Consider the following 26,328-nt stretch of genomic DNA (forward strand, 5'->3'; position numbering starts at 1 on the left):
CTGTTGAGTGGATGTTGCTAGAGGTTTCTTTTGCCTGTTAAAGGGATGATGAGAGCCCTGTTGAGTGGATGTTGCTAGAGGTTTCTTTTGCCTGTTAAAGGGATGATGAGAGCCCTGTTGAGTGGATGTTGCTAGAGGTTTCTTTTGCCTGTTAAAGGGATGCTGAGAGCCCTGTTGAGTGGATGTTGCTAGAGGTTTCTTTTGCCTGTTAAAGGGATGCTGAGAGCCCTGTTGAGTGGATGTTGCTAGAGGTTTCTTTTGCCTGTTAAAGGGATGCTGAGAGCCCTGTTGAGTGGATGTTGCTAGAGGTTTCTTTTGCCTGTTAAAGGGATGCTGAGAGCCCTGTTGAGTGGATGTTGCTAGAGGTTTCTTTTGCCTGTTAAAGGGATGATGAGAGCCCTGTTGAGTGGATGTTGCTAGAGGTTTCTTTTGCCTGTTAAAGGGATGCTGAGAGCCCTGTTGAGTGGAAAGAAAACGGGACAAAAATCCCTACGACTCTCGGACACCCGTTGCTAGAGGTTTCTTTTGCCTGTTAAAGGGATGATGAGAGCCCTGTTGAGTGGATGTTGCTAGAGGTTTCTTTTGCCTGTTAAAGGGATGCTGAGAGCCCTGTTGAGTGGATGTTGCTAGAGGTTTCTTTTGCCTGTTAAAGGGATGATGAGAGCCCTGTTGAGTGGATGTTGCTAGAGGTTTCTTTTGCCTGTTAAAGGGATGATGAGAGCCCTGTTGAGTGGATGTTGCTAGAGGTTTCTTTTGCCTGTTAAAGGGATGATGAGAGCCCTGTTGAGTGGATGTTGCTAGAGGTTTCTTTTGCCTGTTAAAGGGATGATGAGAGCCCTGTTGAGTGGATGTTGCTAGAGGTTTCTTTTGCCTGTTAAAGGGATGATGAGCTCTTCTTGCTCAGCGGTCGGGTTTACTACTTTGAGGCGCTCATCAGTCACTGGTGCTGATGACAAGACGAGTTACTGGAAGATACTACTACAAACGTTTAAATAACATTACCTTTAGGGAGCTGCTTCTGAAAGCGATCGTGGATTGTGTTATTACAATCTCAAACCCACACGGTGACAAACTCAAACTGATGTAAAAAATAAAATCCTTGTATTATTGCAATGCATTATCTAACCTCCCTCCCACAAACACACCGTGACACATGTCAATCTAAACAAATAACTTAAAGTTTTAATACAACAACAACAACAATAATAATAATAATAATAATAATAATAATAATAATAATAATAATAATAATAATAATAATAAACAAACATTTTAAACATGTTTAAGCCTAATGCTGTAATATCGGTACAATACCCAATCCCAGTGAAATACTCCACATCTATTGCGTCCCTGTCGCCGGCCTTCTCAACAGTTTAATTATGCGGGCTGCCTGAGCGTTTACGTGTTTATTATCTCTGCATACAGATGCACACACGCCCTTCCTTTAACTGCTTCACTGCAAACCCGCCTGGTCGTGCTTTCTTCTCTTTCTTCTAGCAAGGTGTGAATGTCTATACACATACCTAACAGCCTGAACAAAAACTAATGTTAAAATAACAACAGCGCTAATCACAAAACAGAAAAGAAAAAAAAAAAATCACAAGATCGTGAGAACAAATCTAACGACGTTTTAAATCAGATTGTGAATTGCAGTCGCGTTGTCGCACAGAAAACAAGCACGCTATTAACCAATATAACAACGCAGATAGGATACTGCTGTTCTGGGGTTATACAGTATTTGCAAATGCGTAATTAAAATCTGCATGTTATGTTTGCTGAATTTGTTTAAATTAAAAACCTTATGCTGTAAAAAATGATCATACGAGCATATATGTTTTCATTATTTTAGCATATATATATATATATATATATATATATATATATATATATATATATATATGTATGTATATATATATATATATATATATATATATATATATATATATATATATATATATATATATATATATATGTATGTATATATATATATATATATATATATATATATATATATATATATATATATATATATATATATATATATATATATATATATATATATATATATATATATATATATATATATATATATATATATATATATATATATATATATATATATAATAGATGCATATTGCATTCACTTTCACCAGCAGTCTAACACAATGTACAGCAGTATAGCATCCAGCACATGTTTTATGTAACATTTACAGCCATTTTAATGCAAAGAAAGAAAGAATAAAAAAAAATCTAATCTTGCTCAAAGTATTTGCATTCACAGCTCTGGCAGAAAAGGAGAGAGAAAAAATGGTTCCGTTTATTAAAAAGTCTCGAATACGGTGTATCAAGAGCTGTGAGTGACACGGGATGACAAAAAGCTGTATTTTTCCAATATAGACAACTCGACTGTAATAACCGCCCGGCATCTCCGCAAGCCGGCCGCTCTGATGGTCGCCCAGGCAACCGCGATAAAGAGCAGCCATTTCCCGTATCTCTATGAAGGACTATTCTATTCTGGGATTAGTTCGTTTACTGCAAAAGGTCAGACACAAAGTCATAGAACCTGGAATATTTAACATCCTTGTATACCTTCTGCTCTTTCAAAACACGACCTTTTCACAGAACCAGTGCTATAAGCGGTAGGGGTGTAAAGCACACTTCCCCAACCTTGACGAATGTAATGAAGACATTCCAAACCTAAACACGGGGGTGTAATTATTTTCGTGTTGGCATGGAGAAATGTATTATGCGTGTTTACATGATTATAGCCCATTAAGGATGAATGTCTTGCTGGAGCATGAGGGCTTGTAAAAAGCTCAGGCGAAGGGCGCTATTTGAAGGAGAACAGTGACACCTAGCGAACAACAGGCGAACAGCAGGTTATTGTTTGACCCCCAAAGTGATGAAAACACGACTGCAGCCAAGTGTCCCGATTTCAGTGCATGGGAGACTGTTTTGTTTTTAAAAAGAACACCTCCCTGTTATTTTTCTCAACCGAACCTGGAAGACAATGCATCCTTTTAGGATTGGAACTCCACTTCAGAACTATCTGGGCCTCAGTGTTCTTAGAACATTCATCTGTAAGTCACTGTGCAGCTTTCAAACTGAAACACCTACACCAGTCTACCTGGCTCTACCATGCTGTCTGAAGGAGGAGGAAGCAGAAACATTGTAGCTCATTATTGAAATAGCGAGTTGTGAGTTTATATATATATATATCCTACACTTCATGAGGGTGAGAATACATTTTCATAGATAAACCATGGACTGCCCTGTCCTCCTTTCGACTCACTGTCCATGCAGGCAGACTCCCTCCTGACCTCAATCACACCCATCAGATAATCGGCAGCTAATTCCCTGCTCCTGCTAATTGTTCCACGCTCTACGCTCTGTGCTTTGCTAATTGCAAACCTAGATCCTGTATCTTTTGTTGTTTCCGAATAACTGATGTTGTTCAACACGAATAGGTGTTAAATGTGTCATACCTGTCTGGTGGAGGTGTCTAGATCCTTTGAATTCAATAGGAATTCATTAGCAACACATAACATGTGGAGGCTCTGTAACATATGGGACAGAAACATTGTTATTTGCTACATGGTGAGGTTGTAGTATTTGTTAGTTTTATATTTGCTGCATGGTAAGGTTGCAGTATTTGTTAGTTTTATATTTGCTGCATGGTGAGGTTGCAGTATTTGTTAGTTTTATATTTGCTGCATGGTGAGGTTGCAGTATTTGTTAGTTTTATATTTGCTGCATGGTAAGGTTGCAGTATTTGTTAGTTTTATATTTGCTGCATGGTGAGGTTGCAGTATTTGTTAGTTTTATATTTGCTGCATGGTGAGGTTGCAGTATTTGTTAGTTTTATATTTGCTGCATGGTGAGGTTGTAGTATTTGTTAGTTTTATATTTGCTGCATGGTGAGGTTGTAGTATTTGTTAGTTTTATATTTGCTGCATGGTAAGGTTGCAGTATTTGTTAGTTTTATATTTGCTGCATGGTGAGGTTGCAGTGTTTGTTAGTTTTATATTTGCTGCATGGTGAGGTTGCAGTGTTTGTTAGTTTTATATTTGCTGCATGGTGAGGTTGCAGTGTTTGTTAGTTTTATATTTGCTGCATGGTATTGTAGTGTTTGTTAGTTTTATATTTGCTGCATGGTAAGGTTGCAGTGTTTGTTAGTTTTATATTTGCTGCATGGTGAGGTTGTAGTATTTGTTAGTTTTATATTTGCTGCATGGTAAGGTTGCAGTATTTGTTAGGTTTATATTTGCTGCATGGTGAGGTTGTAGTGTTTGTTAGTTTTATATTTGCTGCATGGTGAGGTTGCAGTGTTTGTTAGTTTTATATTTGCTGCATGGTAAGGTTGCAGTATTTGTTAGTTTTATATTTGCTGCATGGTAAGGTTGCAGTGTTTGTTAGTTTTATATTTGCTGCATGGTAAGGTTGCAGTATTTGTTAGTTTTATATTTGCTGCATGGTAAGGTTGTAGTATTTGTTAGTTTTATATTTGCTGCATGGTAAGGTTGCAGTGTTTGTTAGTTTTATATTTGCTGCATGGTAAGGTTGCAGTATTTGTTAGTTTTATATTTGCTGCATGGTGAGGTTGCAGTATTTGTTAGTTTTATATTTGCTGCATGGTGAGGTTGCAGTGTTTGTTAGTTTTATATTTGCTGCATGGTGAGGTTGCAGTGTTTGTTAGTTTTATATTTGCTGCATGGTGAGGTTGTAGTATTTGTTAGTTTTATATTTGCTGCATGGTGAGGTTGCAGTGTTTGTTAGTTTTATATTTGCTGCATGGTGAGGTTGCAGTATTTGTTAGTTTTATATTTGCTGCATGGTAAGGTTGTAGTATTTGTTAGTTTTATATTTGCTGCATGGTAAGGTTGTAGTATTTGTTAGTTTTATATTTGCTGCATGGTAAGGTTGCAGTATTTGTTAGTTTTATATTTGCTGCATGGTGAGGTTGCAGTATTTGTTAGTTTTATATTTGCTGCATGGTGAGGTTGCAGTATTTGTTAGTTTTATATTTGCTGCATGGTAAGGTTGCAGTATTTGTTAGTTTTATATTTGCTGCATGGTGAGGTTGCAGTATTTGTTAGTTTTATATTTGCTGCATGGTGAGGTTGCAGTATTTGTTAGTTTTATATTTGCTGCATGGTAAGGTTGTAGTATTTGTTAGTTTTATATTTGCTGCATGGTAAGGTTGTAGTATTTGTTAGTTTTATATTTGCTGCATGGTAAGGTTGCAGTATTTGTTAGTTTTATATTTGCTGCATGGTGAGGTTGCAGTATTTGTTAGTTTTATATTTGCTGCATGGTGAGGTTGCAGTATTTGTTAGTTTTATATTTGCTGCATGGTGAGGTTGCAGTATTTGTTAGTTTTATATTTGCTGCATGGTGAGGTTGCAGTATTTGTTAGTTTTATATTTGCTGCATGGTAAGGTTGCAGTATTTGTTAGTTTTATATTTGCTGCATGGTAAGGTTGCAGTATTTGTTAGTTTTATATTTGCTGCATGGTGAGGTTGCAGTATTTGTTAGTTTTATATTTGCTGCATGGTAAGGTTGCAGTATTTGTTAGTTTTATATTTGCTGCATGGTAAGGTTGCAGTATTTGTTAGTTTTATATTTGCTGCATGGTGAGGTTGCAGTATTTGTTAGTTTTATATTTGCTGCATGGTGAGGTTGCAGTATTTGTTAGTTTTATATTTGCTGCATGGTGAGGTTGTAGTGTTTGTTAGTTTTATATTTGCTGCATGGTGAGGTTGTAGTATTTGTTAGTTTTATATTTGCTGCATGGTAAGGTTGCAGTGTTTGTTAGTTTTATATTTGCTGCATGGTGAGGTTGCAGTATTTGTTAGTTTTATATTTGCTGCATGGTAAGGTTGCAGTATTTGTTAGTTTTATATTTGCTGCATGGTGAGGTTGCAGTATTTGTTAGTTTTATATTTGCTGCATGGTGAGGTTGCAGTATTTGTTAGGTTTATATTTGCTGCATGGTGAGGTTGCAGTGTTTGTTAGTTTTATGTTTGCTGCATGGTAAGGTTGCAGTATTTGTTAGTTTTATATTTGCTGCATGGTAAGGTTGCAGTATTTGTTAGTTTTATATTTGCTGCATGGTGAGGTTGCAATATTTGTTACAGATAGTTTTATATTTGTTACATGGTGATTTAATTATGTTATCGGTCATTTAAGAAATTACAAGTGACCCTGGGACTGTGTGGGGACCCTTGCATTCTCTCTTCCTTACACCAGAACAAGCACTTTTCACAAGTATACGCCAGGGCTCGTAGCAGGGCTGAGAAACCCAGCTTTGTAATGAGATATAGCAGGCAGAGTAGACGCTAAGGAGATGAACTAGCGGGCTGGGTCCCTGAACTGTAGCTTCACCTGTGGAAAGACTGACTGCACAACTCACCCTGCACACCACGTGGCAGTGCCTTTTACAGGGAAGACCTTCACATAGAGATAGCTCCCTGTCATGGAGGCTACTGTATACAAACTCTTAAAGAAAGAATTCTACACAACTATGTGTGTTACCATGAGTGTCAGTATGTGTGTGTGTGTGTGTGTTAGTGTCTGAATGTTTCTGCGGGTCTCTGTGTGTTTGAGTGTGTGTTAAGTGTTTGTGTTAGTATTTTAATGTTTTTGCGTGTATGTTTGAGTGTTTGTGTGTTCGAGTGTTTGCGTGTGTCCCTGCAGTCACGATGTTCCATGGTGCTGAGAAGGACAATTAATCTAAAAGGCTTTGGGTCTCTGACTACACCGCCTGTTTAGAGAACTCTAATCCTCGTCTGTCAAACAACATCACAGCATTCTTTTCGTTTAGTCGTCTTTTTATTTTTCTATTTTAGCAGTGCAACCTGACCACCCAAAGGTACTGAACATGCCCTGCTGCATATTCAACAAGCCTCTCTGCCTCTAGTTTACTCAGATCAAGAAATAAAATTCGGACCACCTGCTTCAGATGACCACTAAAGACAGTTCAGGCTGAATTCTGTGTTTCATCAGTGCCATGCTCCTGTGCTCGTCTGATAATCTGTGTGAATAAAAGGCTTTCTCAAGTACATGAGGCAGTTTTTTTTTCTGTGCTTCATCAGAAGAGGGGGCAGATTAACACACAAGTGCAACATTGTGATGTTTACAGGGTTTGAGCACCTCCCAACTACACTGCGATAACACAGGCGCTAAACATACAGCTGGGTCGTTACCATGTAATAACAGAATTCATTATAAAATGGTGTTGGGAGTGTGCTTGTGTGTGTGTGTGCTCTCTGAGAAGCAGCTTCGCTTCGACCTCTTGTAACATGACTTTCACAAATGTTGCTAAATAAAAATCTATATTATTTTCCAGAATTCCCATAAAGGTTTCCTTCAGGACTTCCTGTATTACTGAAAGGCATCCCTGACCTGTATTGTGTTGTGCTGCGGTGTTTGTGAACAGCAGCTCCACTCACATCCTGCTGGCCTGAGCTCACACAGCACAGCGGGCTGGAACGGCACTGTTCACTGACTCTGACCATTAGCAGAAGCCTGCACAGGTAATACAACTGGAAACTAAAACACTGCATTGAATCAAACCAGTCAGGCAGCTTCTTTTCTGGCTACCTTTCTGTCGTTTCACTCAGTAGCTCAAATGAAGACTGTTCAGAAAATGTAGATTGATTACAAATGCCATCTACAACATTCAAATTGTTAGAAAAAGCTGCCCAGGAGCAGACTCATGGTCTTTAGATTTGCCCTCATCTCGTTCCCGGGTCAGTCTTTTTGTAGCCGTGGTGTAACGGCTCTTTGACACAAGTTGAGGTTTCCTCTAACAGGGCTGAGCCCTCCAGTGGGAAGGGAAGAACCAGACCCCCCAGCCTCTGAGACCAGCAATCCAAACGCCAGTCACTTCAGAGTTTAGGGAGGGCAGCCAGCCGGGGTCCGGAACCTGGACAGAAAATATATATATATATATAGACTGTTATCTGAGGCTTGTGCTGCCTGTCATGAGAACAGAACTGCGTGATGACATCATAAACACAATTTAAATAAACCAGCAATTGCTGCCCTTCCATCAGCCTCCTGCTAATCCTGTGTAAAAACTATGAGCTGGCTCTTCAGAGAACTCAGAGAGGTCACAGAAATCAGACGGTGCTAAATTCTCCAAGAGCAGCCACTCTTTGTATCTGTTGTATAGATCATTTCAATCATCCTGCTGGGGAAGGGCAATTCTGCAATGTGGTAGTGACTTTCTCAGCCATTCAGAGTTGTCATTACCCTGCACCTTAATAATGAGCACTAGTGTAAACACTGCATTCTCAGCTCTCTCTCTCTCTCTATATATATATATATAAGCAGCAACAAGGACGGAGTCATAATGAAACACAGAGTAAAGTGACAGGTCAAGTGACGAGGGATGAAATTCTGTTGTTGGAAAAGCACTCTGCAGCAGTTAATGCAGGTTTTGTTTGCTATGATTGGGATCCTGAATTAAAAGGAAAAACAGCAGGGCAGCTCGCTTGAACCAAAAAAAAAAAAAAAGCCCAAGTGAAGAGTTCAAGCTCGGGGGGAGCTCTTATTAATGTAACGAAGCACATGTGTTAATTGCACGCTGTGTACTGCCCCACACATCCTGGGGTTGTCTCTGCGGACAGCTTCTCGCCCGCCCTGACAAGCTGTCAATCACCCAGCTTTCTGAAAATATCCCCGGGATATTGAGTCCAGCAGGCTCCTCAGTGCATAGCACTGGAGCGATGCTTATGTCTGACACATTGTAATTCCTCAAGTAATTTATGTTAACTTTATGTAAACCCATTTATGTGAACGGTGCTTTCATGCTGTTTTTTTTTTGTTTTTTTTAAAGGCTGAAAGCAATCAGCTCATTTTCAAAGTGGTGGTCCTGAGAGGTTGGTAAAAAAAAAGAAAAAAGCATGACTTCTCTCTGTATATATTTTACAGATTTATTTAAATACCTATCAGACATTCCTATTCTGAAGGAGGGAGAGGGAGAGGGCAGTACATGAACTCTCTGGCACACTTCTTGTCCTCTTTGTAACCCCTAACCTGTCTGTTTCCATTAGAGGCTTGTATGTGAGACACAGTGGCCCTGTGTGCTTCCCAGCTCACTCTCTGCACTACCTGCGAGGAATGTTTGGGTTACTGTGCTTTCTGATTGACAACAACAACAATCAGGGTTTTGATAAAGCTCGTCTTTCATGGTGGAGTCATCGCAAAGTGCGATTTTAATAAGAGACATTTTTAAGCAAAATTAAGAAATATATACACGTGTATAATAAAAGTAAAGCAGGCAAACGCTGTCATTTCAAACTGGTCACATGATTTCTGAATCAAAGCTTCTTTGGGGTGCATTGCCTCACAGTAGATGACCCCAGAACAGAAAATAAAAATGCAACAAAAAAAGATCCAATATTGAGTTCTTACCTTTTTTTCCGCCTTTGCTTGGCTTTGAGCATGTCTGGAGAATCCTACATGCTGGGAAACATTTTGTCTGTATGTTTGTAGAGATGTTTCAAAACCAGGTGAAAGCAGATTTAAAGAAAAATTATAAGGTAAATATTAAAAAGCAATTGAAAAAAACCATACAGACTTTAATGTAAAATGTTTCCTACCTTTCCATACATGCTTCAAAACTTCATGTTATTAGCAGCAGTTTTATTATTATTATTACCATCATTATTTTCATTGTCATCATTATTATAGTTCTTATAAGGATGATTATTCTTATTATTATTTTAAAGCACACACAGCTGAGCTGTCCTGCAGGTGTTCCCAGCCAGCCTGTCCGCTTTCTCCCTGCACCAGGAGAACAGGAAGGGAGGCAGGAAGCGTGTTTGTGCCTGACAGGAAGTGGCTCTGAGATACGCCAGGACTCTGGTGCTGTGTGGGTAGCTCCCAGCCTTCTTCCTGCAGCCGTTCTCCAAGGGGGCCCCCCTGGCCCTCAGAGGTCCCCTGCTGACTTTTCGACCTTGACTGCATTCACAAGGCTGTCCGGAAACACTCCTGGGCTCTGCTACTGCAATAATCTGGAAGCCAGAACTCTGTCCCCTCCATTGCACTGCACAGTGGAAAGGTAACATGGGTTTGAAAAGATAACCAGGACTATCTTTGGTAGAAGCAAGTCAAAATGCACTGATGCTGTGTTTAAACATGCTGAACCTGTGTCGTCGTACAGACAGGGCAAACCTGATCTGCTTTTTTCTCTATTTTTTAAATGTCTTTGCTACTTTTCAGTCAACTTCATAGTTCTAATAAACTACACGATATTCTACATAATACTACATTGTATGGCATATTCAGAGCCTGCGTTAGAATGCCCACATGGTACTTTTCACTTTCGAGCTGATTCTCATCAACATTAAAAAGGGACCTGTGTCAAAACAAAGCTTTGAGCTGACATTTTGAAAAGAGCTTCGAAGCAGACTTGAAGTGTAAAAAGTTGTCAGGAAGTTAACAATGAAAATCAAAATGTCAGGCACATTGTTTAAACAGCTGTAGTGACACACTGGGACGGTGACGCTATAATTTCAGAAACCTGCTACTGACTCTGTAATGACAGCAAACTGTGATGGTGTCGGGGGAGGTCATGCTTTGTATTTCGTTAGTAGGGAGAAGAAAGATGCGCCCCTTGAAAATGATGGCAGGAGCGCTGTGTTACTGTGTAACCCCTCTTGTGACCCTCTTCCTATTGCTGTGGCTCCCCCCTCTCTACCTGGCTACCTCGGGGCTCGCAGGATGGGAATGTTTCTGTGTGCTCTTTACTGTAACCGCCGCTGTGCCGTCACCTCTGACCTCCTTCCTCAGGTTGGAACTGGGGGGTGACGAGGGGGAATACTAGCACTAATGTCAAGCTGATTACGTCTTGCTGGACGGGAATGAACAAGATTTACTGTGAAAATTCTGAATGTAAAAGCAAAGCTGGAAAGCATAGTGAAAGAGGATTGTAACGCACAGTTGCTTCTCATCTTAAATGCATAGCGACGGGTGATAAAGCATATTGAAAGCGCAGTAAATCATAGGTAAGCACTGCAAGAGAGGTATGGTAAAGCATATTAAAAAAACACTGCAAGCCATGGGAAACTATGGTAATACACCGTTAAGAAAAGCATATGGAAACTGCAAAATTACAGTGGAAAGCTTATAAAAGGGATATCCCACATTATAGAACAGGACACTAATCTCCCATTGTTTTCTATGGAGTTCAAACGTTCTGTTATTACTCAACGGCAAATAAAGCTCAATGGAGAGACTCTAATTAATGACACCTGTCACCATGGACACTCAAACCCTAGTCTGAAAAACTAGAGGGAAGTAAAATGAGTGATAATGGCATTGCTGTGGCATGTTCCTCAGTAAAAACGGAACTCCTTCATTCAGATCATTTACTGACCTCTTTACACAACACTATTACCATTATCCATTCAGTACAGAAAATGTACTGTGTAAACCTGGTGCCGGTATTCAAGTTTAACTTAATATTTTGACAGATGGTGCATGGGGCTTAAAGTAAAATGTGCCCCTTTTGACTAACTGCTGCATCTGTTCGTCTGTTAGTGTCCACGGTCGGAAACCTGCTGGAAACACATCAACCTGAAGCTATAGCTCACTGTCTGAAACAGGAGTATTTCTGAGACGAGTGTCCCGCTGGCTGTACCACACCTCCCCTGCCTCTGATGTCACTGCTCCGTAACCACTCCTCTCTCTCTCTCTCTCTCTCTCTCTCTCTCTCTCTCTCTCTCTCTCTCTCTCTCTCGGGACAGCCCAACCCAGTTGTTCCAGGATTCAGGCGTATTTTCTTTCAATTTTGTAATTCGGTGACATTCAGTGACTCACTGGGATTGATTCCAGAGATTTCAAAGGTTTAAAGGGAACACTTTATTCTGAACAGAGTGTACCCTGATCATAAACCTTTATCCCGAAACACCTTCTGACTATATCTAATGAAAGCAGCGCCAGCAGGGTCAGGCCTGGTCAGTTCTTCCCGGATTATGATCTGCTCAGATAGCTCCAGGGGACCCCGGATCCCAGCAAGATTGTTTCCTAAGTCACTGCTGGTATAACAATACTGAATCTCCCTGCTCAATGGCAATAAGAATGTGCATGGCTTAGCACGGTTTGGCTGTTCTGCCACATATACCAAGCTTGGTCTGGCAAAGGTTAAGCAGAGGGAAATCAGTGTTGACAGTATTAACATCTCATGGTTTAAGCATGGCGATAGGAGACACTTCTTCACACAGAGAGTGGCTGGGGTATGGAATGGATGACCCGGTCATGTTGTTGAAGGAGACTCTTCTTCACACAGAGAGTGGCTGGGGTATGAAATGGGTTACCCAGTCATGTTGCTGAAGGAGACACTTCTTCACACAGAGAGTGGTTGGGGTATGGAATGGATGACCCAGTCATGTTGTTGAAGGAGACACTTCTTCACACAGAGAGTGGCTGGGGTATGAAATGGGTTACCCAGTCATGTTGTTGAAGGAGACTCTTCTTCACACAGAGAGTGGCTGGGGTATGAAATGGGTTACCCAGTCATGTTGTTGAAGGAGACTCTTCTTCACACAGAGAGTGGCTGGGGTATGAAATGGGTTACCCAGTCATGTTGTTGAAGGAGACACTTCTTCACACAGAGAGTGGCTGGGGTATGGAATGGATGACCCAGTCATTTTGTTGATGCTGAATCATTGGGATCCTTTAAGACCCGACTTCACAAAGTTTTGAGATCAGCCAGCTACTAGGGACTGTCTAATAGGGTTTAAACATGATACAAATATCTGGTCCCCCCCCCCCCCCTTCCCTCCCACACAGTGTGTCAGAGTCTACGCTCACAGACAAATTGTTTTGCTAAAGTTTTACCAGGACAAAAGAAGGGGGCACGGCCCAGATGGTGCCATGGGAGCAAATAAATGTGGTGGACAGGAAGCAGGTGCGACAGGAAATGTTTCTTGCCAATGTGGTGCTGCTGGCAACAGAAGGATTTTATTATTTGTTATTTTTTTTTCGTGGTGATCAACACAGCTGGGCTTCCCTTAGCATCTGTATGGAAATTAACAGTTTGTGAGCGGACAGGGGAGAGGGTCACTCTGCACCAGGCAGGGGGCAGGAAGGGTTAGAAGTCTGATTTACACCAAGCTCCTCATGGACACTCCTTAAAAAAGATTACCATAGTAAACACATTCCAAAGTGTAACAATGCAACGTGAACACACGGCGAACCATAGGTAAGCATTGTAAAGCACAGAGAGGCATGGTAAAGTGTATTAAAAAGCACGGGAAACCAGATTAAACTATAGTAAATACATAGCATGACCATGAGAAAAGTGTGTGGGGGTGGGGGATGACTATTTACCCTCATACACTTTTATAAGGGTTGAGACCACTGGGAGACATTCATGCAACATTTAAACAAAAACATATAGAAGTCAATTAAGAGACTGGAGGACAGGCTTTGATCTCTTGACTTCTGATTTCTTTTGAATTCCTGATCAAGGAACTCCCAGGAAAAGTTCAAACAGCTGGACAGTGTATTGAATATTTAGAATATCCTACAATTTGTGAGGGTTAGGTGCAAGAGATCTGTTGCAATGCTACTGAGGACTTTCATTTAACAAATGATTTTAAACAAACTCCTTTTGCCTGCTTTTGACAGCATGCGACTGGAGCTCCTGCCTCAGCCCCACTCTCTACAGGGCTCAACAGCTTTAGGCCAGGATCTTCGTTTTTGTTTTAAATTCGTTACCATAAAACTGTAAAATACAGCAAACTGTTTTAAGCTTCAGACATGTTATTAGAATCTTTATTAAAACCTACATTTTACATGAAAAATGATTTTGCTAATGTTGACATAAATCACATCGTTTCAATAATTAATACCACTACAATAGGCTGTACTTTTGTTATTATCTATGCTATCATTCTTCAAAAGTTCTTAATAGATATATATAATATATATATATATATATCATATTATAATATATATGATATAGTATAAACTGCATTCATTTTTCTCTATTTGTATTTTACATATTGTATGACAATCAAATTAACTTATTGTTATCGTGGATTTAAAACATGCATGCAAAAGAAATACAATCATCTGCAGTGCAATCCTTCTGATTTATTATTTAATGAACCCCAATCACAAGAAGTTAATGCAGCTCTTATAAACATTTACCATAGAAAAACGCATTGCAAACTTAATGCTGAAGCAGTGAGGTATGGTAGGAATGACATTTCTGAAGCAAGCGTTTGTCAAGAAGTGATTTCAACCACACACAAATACACATTAGAACTATATATATATATATATATTATATATATTATATATATATATATATATATATATTTATTTGCTAAAAACACATTTCATTAAATATTTAAACACAGCCATCTGTTAAAAAATGAAACAAAAAACAAAATAAAAATGGATTATGCATTCATTGACTTTACATCTGGATAACATGACAAACGTCACATTTTTAAACAAAAGACAACAAAAAAACTTGGGTATTGTATCTGAAAAATAACTAATGTGGCACTTTGATCCTGTAGCTTCATTGACTTTCCAACAAACCTTCCCTTTAACTTCAGAAATCTGCACATGCGCAGTATAAGCAATATCTACTTCTTTCTTTCTTTCTTTTCTATCTACTTCTTTCACGGTCTACCAATTTCCTGGGGCACCGGTACAAAATAAGCTCTAAATAAATCACAAAAATAAACCCTATTTACAAGTGAGGGGTTTTCTCCCTGTCTCCATGTTTAGTACGTTTCGCACTCACTGTTTATGGAAACTACAGTGAAGGTCCGTCAGATGAGACATGCGGCCAGCGAGAGGGAGAGGTCATGGAAAGAACTGTTTCACTTCGAGTTTGCACAGCTCCCCACATCCCTCTTCCTGCAGGAGACAGATTTAGACAGTAATTCCATGGCTGGGGGGGATCTCAGTGTGACGGCCCGCACACACACACCCACAGCGCGAGGGCGTGAGAGGAGAGGAGCGCACGGAAAATCTGAGACGCCCATCTTCTTCATGGTTAACCCTTGAATAATTGGCCGTCCCTGTTCCAGTACATGTGCGGTTTAACTGACCTGCGCTTGGAAGGCAATTCAGTTTAAAAGCATTTTTTCATCATATAGGGCTGGGCTTTTAGGTTTGTGTTAAGGTTAGAATCACGGTTAGGGTAAAGATTTTGGCTAGGGATAGAGCTAGGGTTGGGGTTGAGGTTAGGGTTGGGTTATTATCCTAAATGATACACTTCTAACCCAGCAGCCCAGCCTGCTCTAGCACAGCCGTATTGCAAGGGGATCTCGCTGGAGAAAGCCCTGCCCTGGTCCCCCTCCCTCTCGGCGGCTGGCAGTTCCAGGGAGAGGAAGGCACAGTGTCTCTGGGATCGCTCATTTGGAAGCGGCTCGGCTTTCTACTGCAGCTTTATCAGATAGAGCGCTTCCTCCATGGTGCTAATATCCACTGGAGGAACAATGAGAGGCTTCCTATCGTCCCATATAGGAGGTGGAAACGGCCGAGGCTCAAAGGGAGAGGATGCTGTGATAGGGCAATGGGAAGTGACCCTGCTCTGATACAGCCTCCAAGCACCATCAAGAGGTGCTGCAGCACGTCTACCTGCACTGCCTACTGGCACTCTGCACCTGCCTGCAGCCCAGGTTTATAAACGAGTGCAGGGCTGCACGGCCGATGGGCAGGGATCACACAAACAGACACTGGAAGTCAAGCACTTTTTGGGCAGTTTTACCTATGAGAGTAACACCTGTTATGATGTTCTTGCATGCATGCTATTTCTGTTTTCAAAGTGGTTAATGCACAGTTATTCAAAGGCGTTTATGAAGCTGTTATCATGGCTACTTCAGTTTCCAATTGAAGTAAAGCGTTTTAGCTTGGACACATACACACTTCTTGATGGACAGTATTAGTCTCCGGAGAGGCACTCGCAGGGTCCAGGGTTCGAAGGGTTAACTCCGCTGCCGCAGTGCAGTGTGTGTAATCCAGCACTCCCCGCCAGGGATCTCATTTTGAAGATCTCTGTTTTTGTCACTAGGCCTCCAGCGGACACGTCGACAGGTCCGACTGTTTCCAGTTCAAGTCTGAAATCCTATTTATTTACACTCTGTATTAAGGGTACATGTTAAGCTGACGAGCTTGGCCCATGCCTGCTCCTGCTTTAAACAGTAACAGACTCGTTTGCATGGCCGTGCGGTCTTGGTTGTCAGAAGCATTCTCAGGAATGACGTGAAAATATCTTCTGATTTTACAACAAATGTGCATGACTGATATCCACTGTCTGGTCGTTTCAATTTTGATATGTCGAGATCACAAGAGAGCCTCAGAATTTCAATGAGATTACATATATTTTTGCGATCTTGACTTTACTGATTAAGAATTTTTTTTTTTGATTGATTTTCTTTTCCAAGTCATCAATGAGCCAGTAGTCACGCAGTCAGCAATTTTCAAGAGACAATAATTGTGATCTCTTGTATGCGTAATACACTCCATTAAATTAATTGTGAACTCTTGTATGCGTAATACACTCCATTAAATTCCCGTATAAACAGGCAAAGTACAATCAGCTATGATTAATTACACAATAATAAAAGCCAAGTGCATAGTACTAAACATTACACTGGGCCTCTGAAATCCAGGCCCATGCCTTGGCCCGCTCCTGGAGGTTAGCTGTACCGGGTTGTGTTCTGCAGTCCGACCCGCTCCTGGAGGTTAGCTGTACCGGGTTGTGTTCTGCAGTCCGACCCGCTCCTGGAGGTTAGCTGTACCGGGTTGTGTTCTGCAGTCCGACCCGCTCCTGGAGGTTAGCTGTACCGGGTTGTGTTCTGCAGTCCGACCCGCTCCTGGAGGTTAGCTGTACCGGGTTGTGTTCTGCAGTCCGACCCGCTCCTGGAGGTTAGCTGTACCGGGTTGTGTTCTGCAGTCCGACCCGCTCCTGGAGGTTAGCTGTACCGGGTTGTGTTCTGCAGTCCGACCCGCTCCTGGAGGTTAGCTGTACCGGGTTGTGTTCTGCAGTCCGACCCGCTCCTGGAGGTTAGCTGTACCGGGTTGTGTTCTGCAGTCCGACCCGCTCCTGGAGGTTAGCTGTACCGGGTTGTGTTCTGCAGTCCGACCCGCTCCTGGAGGTTAGCTGTACCGGGTTGTGTTCTGCAGTCCGACCCGCTCCTGGAGGTTAGCTGTACCGGGTTGTGTTCTGCAGTCCGACCCGCTCCTGGAGGTTAGCTGTACCGGGTTGTGTTCTGCAGTCCGACCCGCTCCTGGGGCTGCAGTGACCGACCCTGGCTCCCAGCAGTCCCACTGTGCTCCTGAGTTCAAAGAGCTCTATGATGTCAACGCCGGCGCTTCCCTTTGTTTGAAGTGTGCGCGGAGGTATCTGTTCATGACATGCGTCTGTCACTGGTAATTATATTCTGTCTGTATGTCTGTCTGTCTGTCTGTCACTCCCCCCCCTTCTCCTGTCTGGATGCAGGTGCGAGGAGACAGGCTATTTCATTGTCCACTGTCCACCCCCCCATTCTCTCACTTGTGCTGCCCCTTCCCATCCGACACACCTGCAACTATCTGAGAGAGGGGAGGTTCTAATCTCTGTGCAAAGAGAGACAGCACTGTCAGTGCAGAGTGAGAGAGACACACATTCCCACTCCTCACATCAGACAGGGACCTGGGACTGAGAGTACTTGTGTTTCGTTACTGCTTTCCCTTCAACAGACTGTTTTCCCAGTCTTGAGTTCTGATTTGATAGAAAATGTGCAACATGTGCAACAACTCATTTCCAACAGAGTCCCAAAGACAGAAACAATTGACAATATGACCTTTGTAGGGTCTTTTCTAAAAGTCAGAATTTTTGCACGGTATTTCTTTGCAGTTTCTCCATGCTTTTCCCATTCTTGAACTGTACATTTACCCTTGTTTGACATTTTTATTATTACCGTCGTACCATACTTTGCTGGTCTTTACAAAGCTTGCCTATGCTTTACCATGCTTTCACTGTGCTTTATTACACTTTGCTTTTTTAAAAACATTACACTTTTACTATGGTTGACTTTTATAAGGGGTAGATTGGACATTGTCACATGATTTGAAGGGGATGAGGAAGGCTGTTCAGTGCCAGGCACTTAGGATTCTTCAGACAAGCTCAAAACCAGTACAAAGCCAAGCAGAGACAGGTTTAGACAAAACTGATACTAATTCATTATCGGAGCAACAGAACTTCGAAGCACTCAGTAAAATGGTCGTTTCAACTTCCTGCTCTTCAGATTGTGGAAAGGCGCTGAGCGGTTCCTGCTCTGCATGCTGGTGGGGCAACGCTGCCCTCTTGTGCTCAGCAGGGGTATTACCACCACTGCTATTGTGTACTTGTCATCCCCGTTGCACTTAAAAGTACTGTCTAGGGTTTGTCAACTCTTTAGATTTGAAAGACCAGCCATACCTCGCCCATAACCCCCCCTGCCAATTACTGAATTAATATAAACAGCGAGTTAGTGAAGGGTTGAGTCAACTGCCTAGCGGGAATCAACCAAATGCTGTGAATCCTGGAGCGGTGAAATACTGAAATATTGAACGTGTGCTGCAATTAGGAACCAGACAGCCAACCTCACAGAGACTGGCCCTCTAACACTCTCCCATCTATAAAGAGATGCAGCGGCTTTCAACAGGGAGTAGTGGCTCCATCAAGAAATCCTAAATCTGAAAGAAATGTGATTACAATCCTCTTAGCAAGCAAGCGAGCGAGAGAGAGAGAGAGAGGGAGGGGCAGAGGAGTGACACAGCGGTGCAGTGAAAGTTCACAGATTGCGTGGGGGGGGCTGACGAGCTCCTGTCAGGGATCAGCGACGATCGCAGATGAGGGCCGTATCAAAGACAAACTCATCCTTTGATATCAGGATTAGAATCCTTCCTTTCCCTCTCTCTCACTCGCTGTCTTCTTTTTTTATTGTTTTTTTTTCTTTTTAAAGGTGAGGGTTGACAACTGAGCTCAGGATTAGACAGGAACAGCGCTTCGCTCCGGTATGGGAGACAGCCGAGAGAGGAGAGAGCTGCGGACTTAACCCCTTCAATTCTGGAGCTGTCTGTCTGCCGCCAACCCCCCGCCCCCCTCCGCTCCAGGAATAATAATCGCCTTTGCTGGAAATGCACAACACTGATCCTGTTAAAAACTCTGGAACATAAACCCAAAGAAAAAATACCATCACATGACAGCATGATTTCCAATAGCACACCACCCAAGTATTGTATAGACACAGCATCCCAGCTGTAAGCCTTGGCTACAGAGGACAATGACTAAACAAAGTGATTGTTTTATTTGCTAGGACATACTGCTCTCTGTTGGTTATAATGTGTGCAGCACCTGGTGGGGGCGACCCAAATGTTTTGTTTTGTTTTTTTGTGTTTCTGTGTTATGATTGGCCTGGTGTTTTGTTTTTTTTTCATTGTGATGTCACAGCCATAGAACACGCCCATATAAACCCACACAAATCTGTTGCACTAATAACCTTTTGTTCTGGTGCAAAATGTTTGCACAACTGCTATAAAAAGCAATGAAAAAAGCCACCTCATATTCCAAAGATTTTTTTCTCAGAATCCGTTTTTTTAACCTTTTTCTTTCTCCCATGGTAAAAGCACAGCACAGTGTAATAAAGCACAGAGAAGATAATGAACCAGCCCCTTCTCAGAGTGTACTGCTTTAGTATCCCCCTGGTAAAAGCACAGCACAGTGTAGTAAAGCACAGAGAAGATAATGAACCAGCCCCTTCTCAGAGTGTACTGCTTTGGTATCCCCCTGGTAAAAGCACAGCACAGTGTAATAAAGCACAGAGAAGATAATGAACCAGCCCCTTCTCAGAGTGTACTGCTTTGGTATCCCCCTGGTAAAAGCACAGCACAGGTGTAATAAAGCACAGAGAAGATAATGAACCAGCCCCTTCTCAGAGTGTACTGCTTTAGTATCCCCCTGGTAAAAGCACAGCACAGTGTAATAAAGCACAGAGAAGATAATGAACCAGACCCCTTCTCAGAGTGTACTGCTTTGGTATCCCCCTGGTAAAAGCACAGCACAGTGTAATAAAGCACAGAGAAGATAATGAACCAGCCCCTTCTCAGAGTGTACTGCTTTGGTATCCCCCTGGTAAAAGCACAGCACAGTGTAGTAAAGCACAGAGAAGATAATGAACCAGCCCCCTTCTCAGAGTGTACTGCTTTGGTATCCCCCTGGTAAAAGCACAGCACAGTGTAGTAAAGCACAGAGAAGATAATGAACCAGCCCCTTCTCAGAGTGTACTGCTTTAGTATCCCCCTGGTAAAAGCACAGCACAGTGTAGTAAAGCACAGAGAAGATAATGAACCAGCCCCCTTCTCAGAGTGTACTGCTTTAGTATCCCCCTGGTAAAAGCACAGCACAGTGTAATAAAGCACAGAGAAGATAATGAACCAGCCCCCTTCTCAGAGTGTACTGCTTTGGTATCCCCCTGGTAAAAGCACAGCACAGTGTAGTAAAGCACAGAGAAGATAATGAACCAGCCCCTTCTCAGAGTTTACTGCTTTGGTATCCCCCTGGTAAAAGCACAGCACAGTGTAGTAAAGCACAGAGAAGATAATGAACCAGCCCCCTTCTCAAAAGTGTACCAGCTTGTACTGCTATCCCCCTGGTAAAAGCACAGCACAGTGTAATAAAGCACAGAGAAGATAATGAACCAGACCCTTCTCAGAGTGTACTGCTTTAGTATCCCCCTGGTAAAAGCACAGCACGGTGTAGTAAAGCACAGAAAGCACATAATGAACCAGCCCCTTCTCAAAGTGTACTGCTTTAGTATCCCCCTGGTAAAAGCACAGCACAGTGTAATAAAGCACAGAGAAGATAATGAACCAGCCCCTTCTCAGAGTGAACTGCTTTAGTATCCCCCTGGTAAAAGCACAGCACAGTGTAATAAAGCACAGAGAAGATAATGAACCAGCCCCTTCTCAGAGTGTACTGCTTTGGTATCCCCCTGGTAAAAGCACAGTGTAAGCAATGAAAGCAAGGTAAAGCACAGAGAAGATCCCTGCAATCAACCATCTCCTTCTAAAAGTAGACTTCATTACACTTTGCTATGCTTTTAACAGGGGAGGCAACAGCATTACTAGAAATGGCAAACATATGAATTTGGAAGAACAGCATGACAATTTTTGCAATGTGGTACCATTCTCCTTAAAGGCAGCTTGGCCCTATTTGATCTGCCCTTGTGCAACCAGCACCCCTTTGTAAAACACAGACCCACTGGACTGCCATTGTACTGTACTTCCACAGTCTTCCTGTCTTCTTTGCCATTGTAGAGGGTAATGGCAGCATACACAAGGGTTGGGGTCTCTTAAGATTGAAAAGGGAACCCTAAAAGCCATTTTTGTTACCCCTTAATCCTTATCTCTACCCACCCCCCATTTCTCCAGACCTGACAGTGTTTTCTCTGTCCTCCCCCTTTCTCTCTCCCTCCCTCCCCCCCCCCTCCCTCTCTCTCCTCCATCACTAGCCCCAGGCTTGCATCAGTGTTTCACCACATCAGGATACAGGGCCTTTTCCGAATTCCGGTTTAAACAGAATTTTGCAGAGCATTGGTCAACCGCAACCCTGATATATATATTGAATTGGCATTTAACGAACTCTTTCTGCGCACGTGTATGACTGTGTGTGTGTATGTGGTTGTGTGTGTGTGTGTGCATGTGTGAGTAAATGAAAGATCTAACAGTAACATTTATGGAAACATGTGTGTGTGTGTGTGTGTGTGTGTGTGTGTGGGGGGGGGGGGGGGGGGGGGGGGGTTTACAGGGAATGTTGTTTTAAAAGTAGTTCAATAGAGACCCCTAGTGGCTGAAGCGGTTATTGCAGGGAGCCGTGACAAAGGGGTGCCCTTATGTTATCTTGCCAGATAAGTGGCACTGTGAAATCGAGATGTCTACATTTTCTTTCCAGAATTCCAGTTTCATTTTATTTTTCACGTAAATGTCTTCAGTAAAAGTCCTTCAACAATCCTTCTTTTTGCTTCCGAAATTGGATTTGTTTTGCAGCAGAAAAAAAAACATCTATAAATCAGAGCCGCCACATTCTACATCCCAGCTCGCACCACTAGACCATACTGCCTCACAGTCTCTCAACACTAAACCCTAAACTACACTACCTCTTTCCCAGTCCCTCAGCTCTACACACTAAGCTGTACTCCTCTCCCTCTCTCCCAGTGCACAGACTCCTGATGTCGGGGGCCCCCTGTGCTCTGTGTGCTGGCGTGTCTCCAGACTCAGCCCAGCGCCTCTATTCATTCTGTCTGTGGTGCTGCCGGGTCCTGCAACACTTCAAAGGGGCGCCGCTGGAAAGGGCAGCTTTGTGCCGCGATCATAAGATAGTCGAGAGACGTGATTTATGACTATTTCCAATCTGGATGGTATTTGAGGAGACACACAAGACAAGGGCAGGTTAGTTAGTGGAGACAAGCGAGTGTTTTTAAACTCAAGAATAATTTGAGAAATGTTGCATGAATGCCAAGCCTTATTTAATATCAAGTGTGTCAGTAACACACATCCACCCCACCACCCCTCTACCACGGCTGTAAATTAGAGCAGCTGGCACCATGTGCAATGACTGTGAACTGTGGAGAGGGGATTGAATGGGTTACCAAGGGTTATCCAGCCATATTGTTAATGCTGAATCACTGGGATCCTAAAGTTTTGAGATCAACCAGCTATGAGGAACCGGACGAGCACTGATGGGCTGCATGGCCTCCTCTTGTTCGTAAACTTACTCATGTTCTTCTTTTCTTACATCCACCATATGTTTAAACTTCAAATAGGAGGCTGTGTGTGAAACTTTGTTATATCTGTGCACTCGTCTAATTGTAACAAAAATAACTTACTTTTCTTGATGCTTTCAATGAGCTCTTCGACTCTAATTTTTCTTGATACTGTGTTGTCAGATAAAGGAACAACGTCAAGCCTTTTTCCAGCCTTATCACCAAGAAATGATGACACACTGTCTTCTGCTGCAGGTAACACAAGAATCCCGCCTGTTGTATGCGCATTCCCAGTTTACGCAATCCTTAAACTTACTTTGTAATGAAAGCGGTTATTGTTCTCTAACTGTCTTAGTTCTCTTTTTTAAATAGAGAGGCTTGTCTTTTATGGAGCTGTTTGTATTTAGGTGACGCTGAAGAGGGGAAGGTTTCATAAAATGATTTGATAAGAGTTCATAGCAAATAACACAATGAGGAACTGGTTCACTTTCTTCACTGTACCAGCTAAATCCAAACGCTAAACATCTCAGATCATATTTTCTTGTGATCTTGTGCTTACCACTGGTTGTTGAAGCAGGACACTTATCAGAAGTGCCAGAAGCACCTTGTCTTTCTTCACTGCCGTGCATGCTAGGGTCTGGTAAATCAACAGCTTCTTCATCAAGGTCTGATTCATCACCCAGCTCATCAACGGGCCTTTGGTCTGTCTCAGAATGTTTTCACTTCAGAGTACCAAAAGTCAGCCCTTCTTGTAACAGGAGGCAGAAACCGCTACTATGAAACGGTCTTTACACAACAGGTATTCCACGACAGCCACTAGATGGTGCTAAAAACTACAAGGAAGAAAGAATGCAGACTCCTCAGATTCCTACAGATTCCCGAGTACAAATAAACACAAACTGCTCTGACGTGTCACTGGCAGACCTCTGGCGTGCCACTTACAGACTGCTCGTGTACCACTAGTGGTTGGCACACCAGTTTGGGAACCGCTGCACTAAGCATTAAAGAGTGAGCCGTTTTGTCAACTCATTCAACTGTTTAATGACAACTACTCAAATATTCTTTTTTGATGAGCTTCTCAACCTTGACCACAATCCTGATGTGTTAGGGGAAGCCTCAGACTCCGGCCCAATAGACTCTTTGCACGACTTTCTCTCTGTCTTCCAGGTCGCCTTTGGAACTGAGAATGTGTACTCCGTTGACTCAGGACTGATAAATTGATAGATAATGCTGCAAAATAATTAAGAAACATCTGCCATATGCCAGAAAGAGTACTTAAAAGTACATATACAAATTGTATTTATCTATTCCTATGCTTGTTTACAAAGAAACTTCCATTTATTCAGAATTAATGAATGGGTGTTTTAAGAATATTCTTCTCCTTTCTTTTTTTCTTTCCATTTGTTATTCTTACTTTCTATCTTTCTTTCTTCTTCACTGTGCTCTGTCTCTGTCCTGGGTCCGCCAAGGGGCTGTGCTTTAAAGCTGAACTCATACAAGAACCATGAGCCCATGCATTTCATATGGGATCTGCAAGTCATGTGAGGTTAATGCTGAGCAGGCCCGGTGCAGTGAGATGAAGTCTTTCTCACAAGGATATCCACAATCTCTTTGACTGCAGCACCCCCTAGTGACATTTCAGTGAACCTGCACCCTGTACGGAGCTATCAGAGATTCATCCTCACTACCTTCATTATTGCTCCCTAACTGATGAGCCCAGTATTGTAACCAGCTGCATACAAAGTGGCCCGCTCACCCTTAACACTGGCAATGAAAGGCTTTGTACTGTCTGAGGGGTGATGCTAGCACTAGGGCAGCTAATGGGATACAGAGAATGGTACAAGTGGGAAAATCTTCAATGTTGTGAACAAACCAATAGTCAGCACTGGTAATCGATTGCAGTGCAAGGGTACCTTACCTGATCCCCAATCAGCATCTCTACCATACCCCCCATTTCACCTGACTTCTCCTTCTGCCTCCCCCTCCATTCTCATTAAAGGTCTGGGTGAGGGGGAGGTTAGTTAATTTATTTTGGGGCCTTTATTGGGAAAGACTGATCCCACTTACCGCTGGGTCTGACATCTCCCCCCACCGCTCTACAAGTAAAGACAAATAATGCAGCGTCCTTCCTGAGCAGCAGCAGGGCTGGGGGGGTCTGAGTGGGGAGCCTAACCGCTGCCAGTCCCGGGCTTCCGGAGAGAAAGGGCACAGGCGAGCCTCAGCGCTATCAGCACCGCACCAGACACTGCTCCAGGATACTGTGGTGAAACTGTGCAGGGTTCGGACCGCAACTCGTGGGGCTGCTCCAGTGTCAACAAGACAAATGAGAGAGAGAGGGAGAGAGAGAAGAGCAACTCCCTGGCACATAGTGTCCTTTGTTTGTCTATTTGGGGTAACTGACATTTTATTTTTATATCTTTTTTTTTATTATAATTATTATTAGGCATTAATAGATATTTTGAGGCGCCCCAAGCTGTTAACTCTTTCAATGCTGATTTTCTGTACCTCCAGACAGTGTGATCATTAACCAGCTCTGCTGGGGGAACTTCACCCGAGGGGTCTGTGGATGGGAGCTATCCACAGAAACAAGGGTTAGCCCAAACGATGTTGAACAATGTTTTTACCACCTGAACCCAGCAGCAGTGATGCACCGCACTCCACTCCAGAGCAGGAGTGCAGTGTGGAGTCTGCACTGCCCAGTAATTCCTCCTGCAAACCTGTCTGGCACAGGGGTTGAGACCCTTGATCGGGACAGTCCCTATCCCTGTGTTCTGCCCCATCACTCGACTCAGCGGCAGTGAGTTCATTACCACTGTGAAGCAGCGGAAACCCACTGCAGGCTGTCCCACCTTCCAGCGTTGCTTTCAATTTGACATCCCTGAGTAGTGGACACCACCTACACCATGCAAGAATCCTCAGCACTGAGTCTGCTGCACTGCATCTCTGTATCTGCAACTGGAACTTGCAAACTTCAAGCAGCCAAGTGTGACCCCTACTGGCTCATAGTAATAACACAACACAGCCTCTTAAAGGTAGTCAAAACAGTAGTTATAACAATTGTTCAGCATCCTATAGTGTTACTGTATAGACCAGAACCTGATATTGATGTGATCCAGCCCTCTGAAATGTCTTTATAATATACAGCACTAGACCCTGATATTGATGAGATCCAGCCCTCTGAAATGTCTTTATAATATACAGCACTAGACCCTGATATTGATGTGATCCAGCCCTCTGAAATGTCTTTATAATATACATCACTAGACCCTGATATTGATGTGACACAGCCCTCTGAAATGTCTTTATAATATACAGCGCTAGACCCTGACATTGATGAGATCCAGCCCTCTGAAATGTCTTTATAATATACAGCGCTAGACCCTGATATTGATGTGATCCAGCCCTCTGAAATGTCTTTATAATATACAGCACTAGACCCTGATATTGACGAGACACAGCCCTCTGAAATGTCTTTATAATATACAGCACTAGACCCTGATATTGATGAGATCCAGCCCTCTGAAATGTCTTTATAATATACAGCACTAGACCCTGATATTGATG

General features: G+C 42.5%; 1 protein-coding gene across 1 annotated transcript in view; it reads right to left on the bottom strand.

The window, feature by feature from the left end:
- LOC121298365 (MARCO-like protein) overlaps positions 1-7,518 on the bottom strand; it is an 8,191-nt gene extending 673 nt beyond the window's left edge. The window contains exons 1-2 of the mRNA XM_041225473.1: positions 7,453-7,518; positions 1-489 (exon numbers count right to left, since the gene is read on the bottom strand). The exon at positions 1-489 is cut by the window's left edge and continues 673 nt beyond it. Of these exons, the coding sequence (XP_041081407.1) occupies positions 1-489; positions 7,453-7,518 (555 nt within the window). The remainder of the gene's footprint in view (positions 490-7,452) is intronic.
- Between the last annotated feature and the right edge of the window lie 18,810 nt (positions 7,519-26,328).

The sequence above is a fragment of the Polyodon spathula genome, chromosome 23, assembly GCF_017654505.1.
Source record: "Polyodon spathula isolate WHYD16114869_AA chromosome 23, ASM1765450v1, whole genome shotgun sequence".
NCBI classification, from domain to species: domain Eukaryota; kingdom Metazoa; phylum Chordata; class Actinopteri; order Acipenseriformes; family Polyodontidae; genus Polyodon; species Polyodon spathula.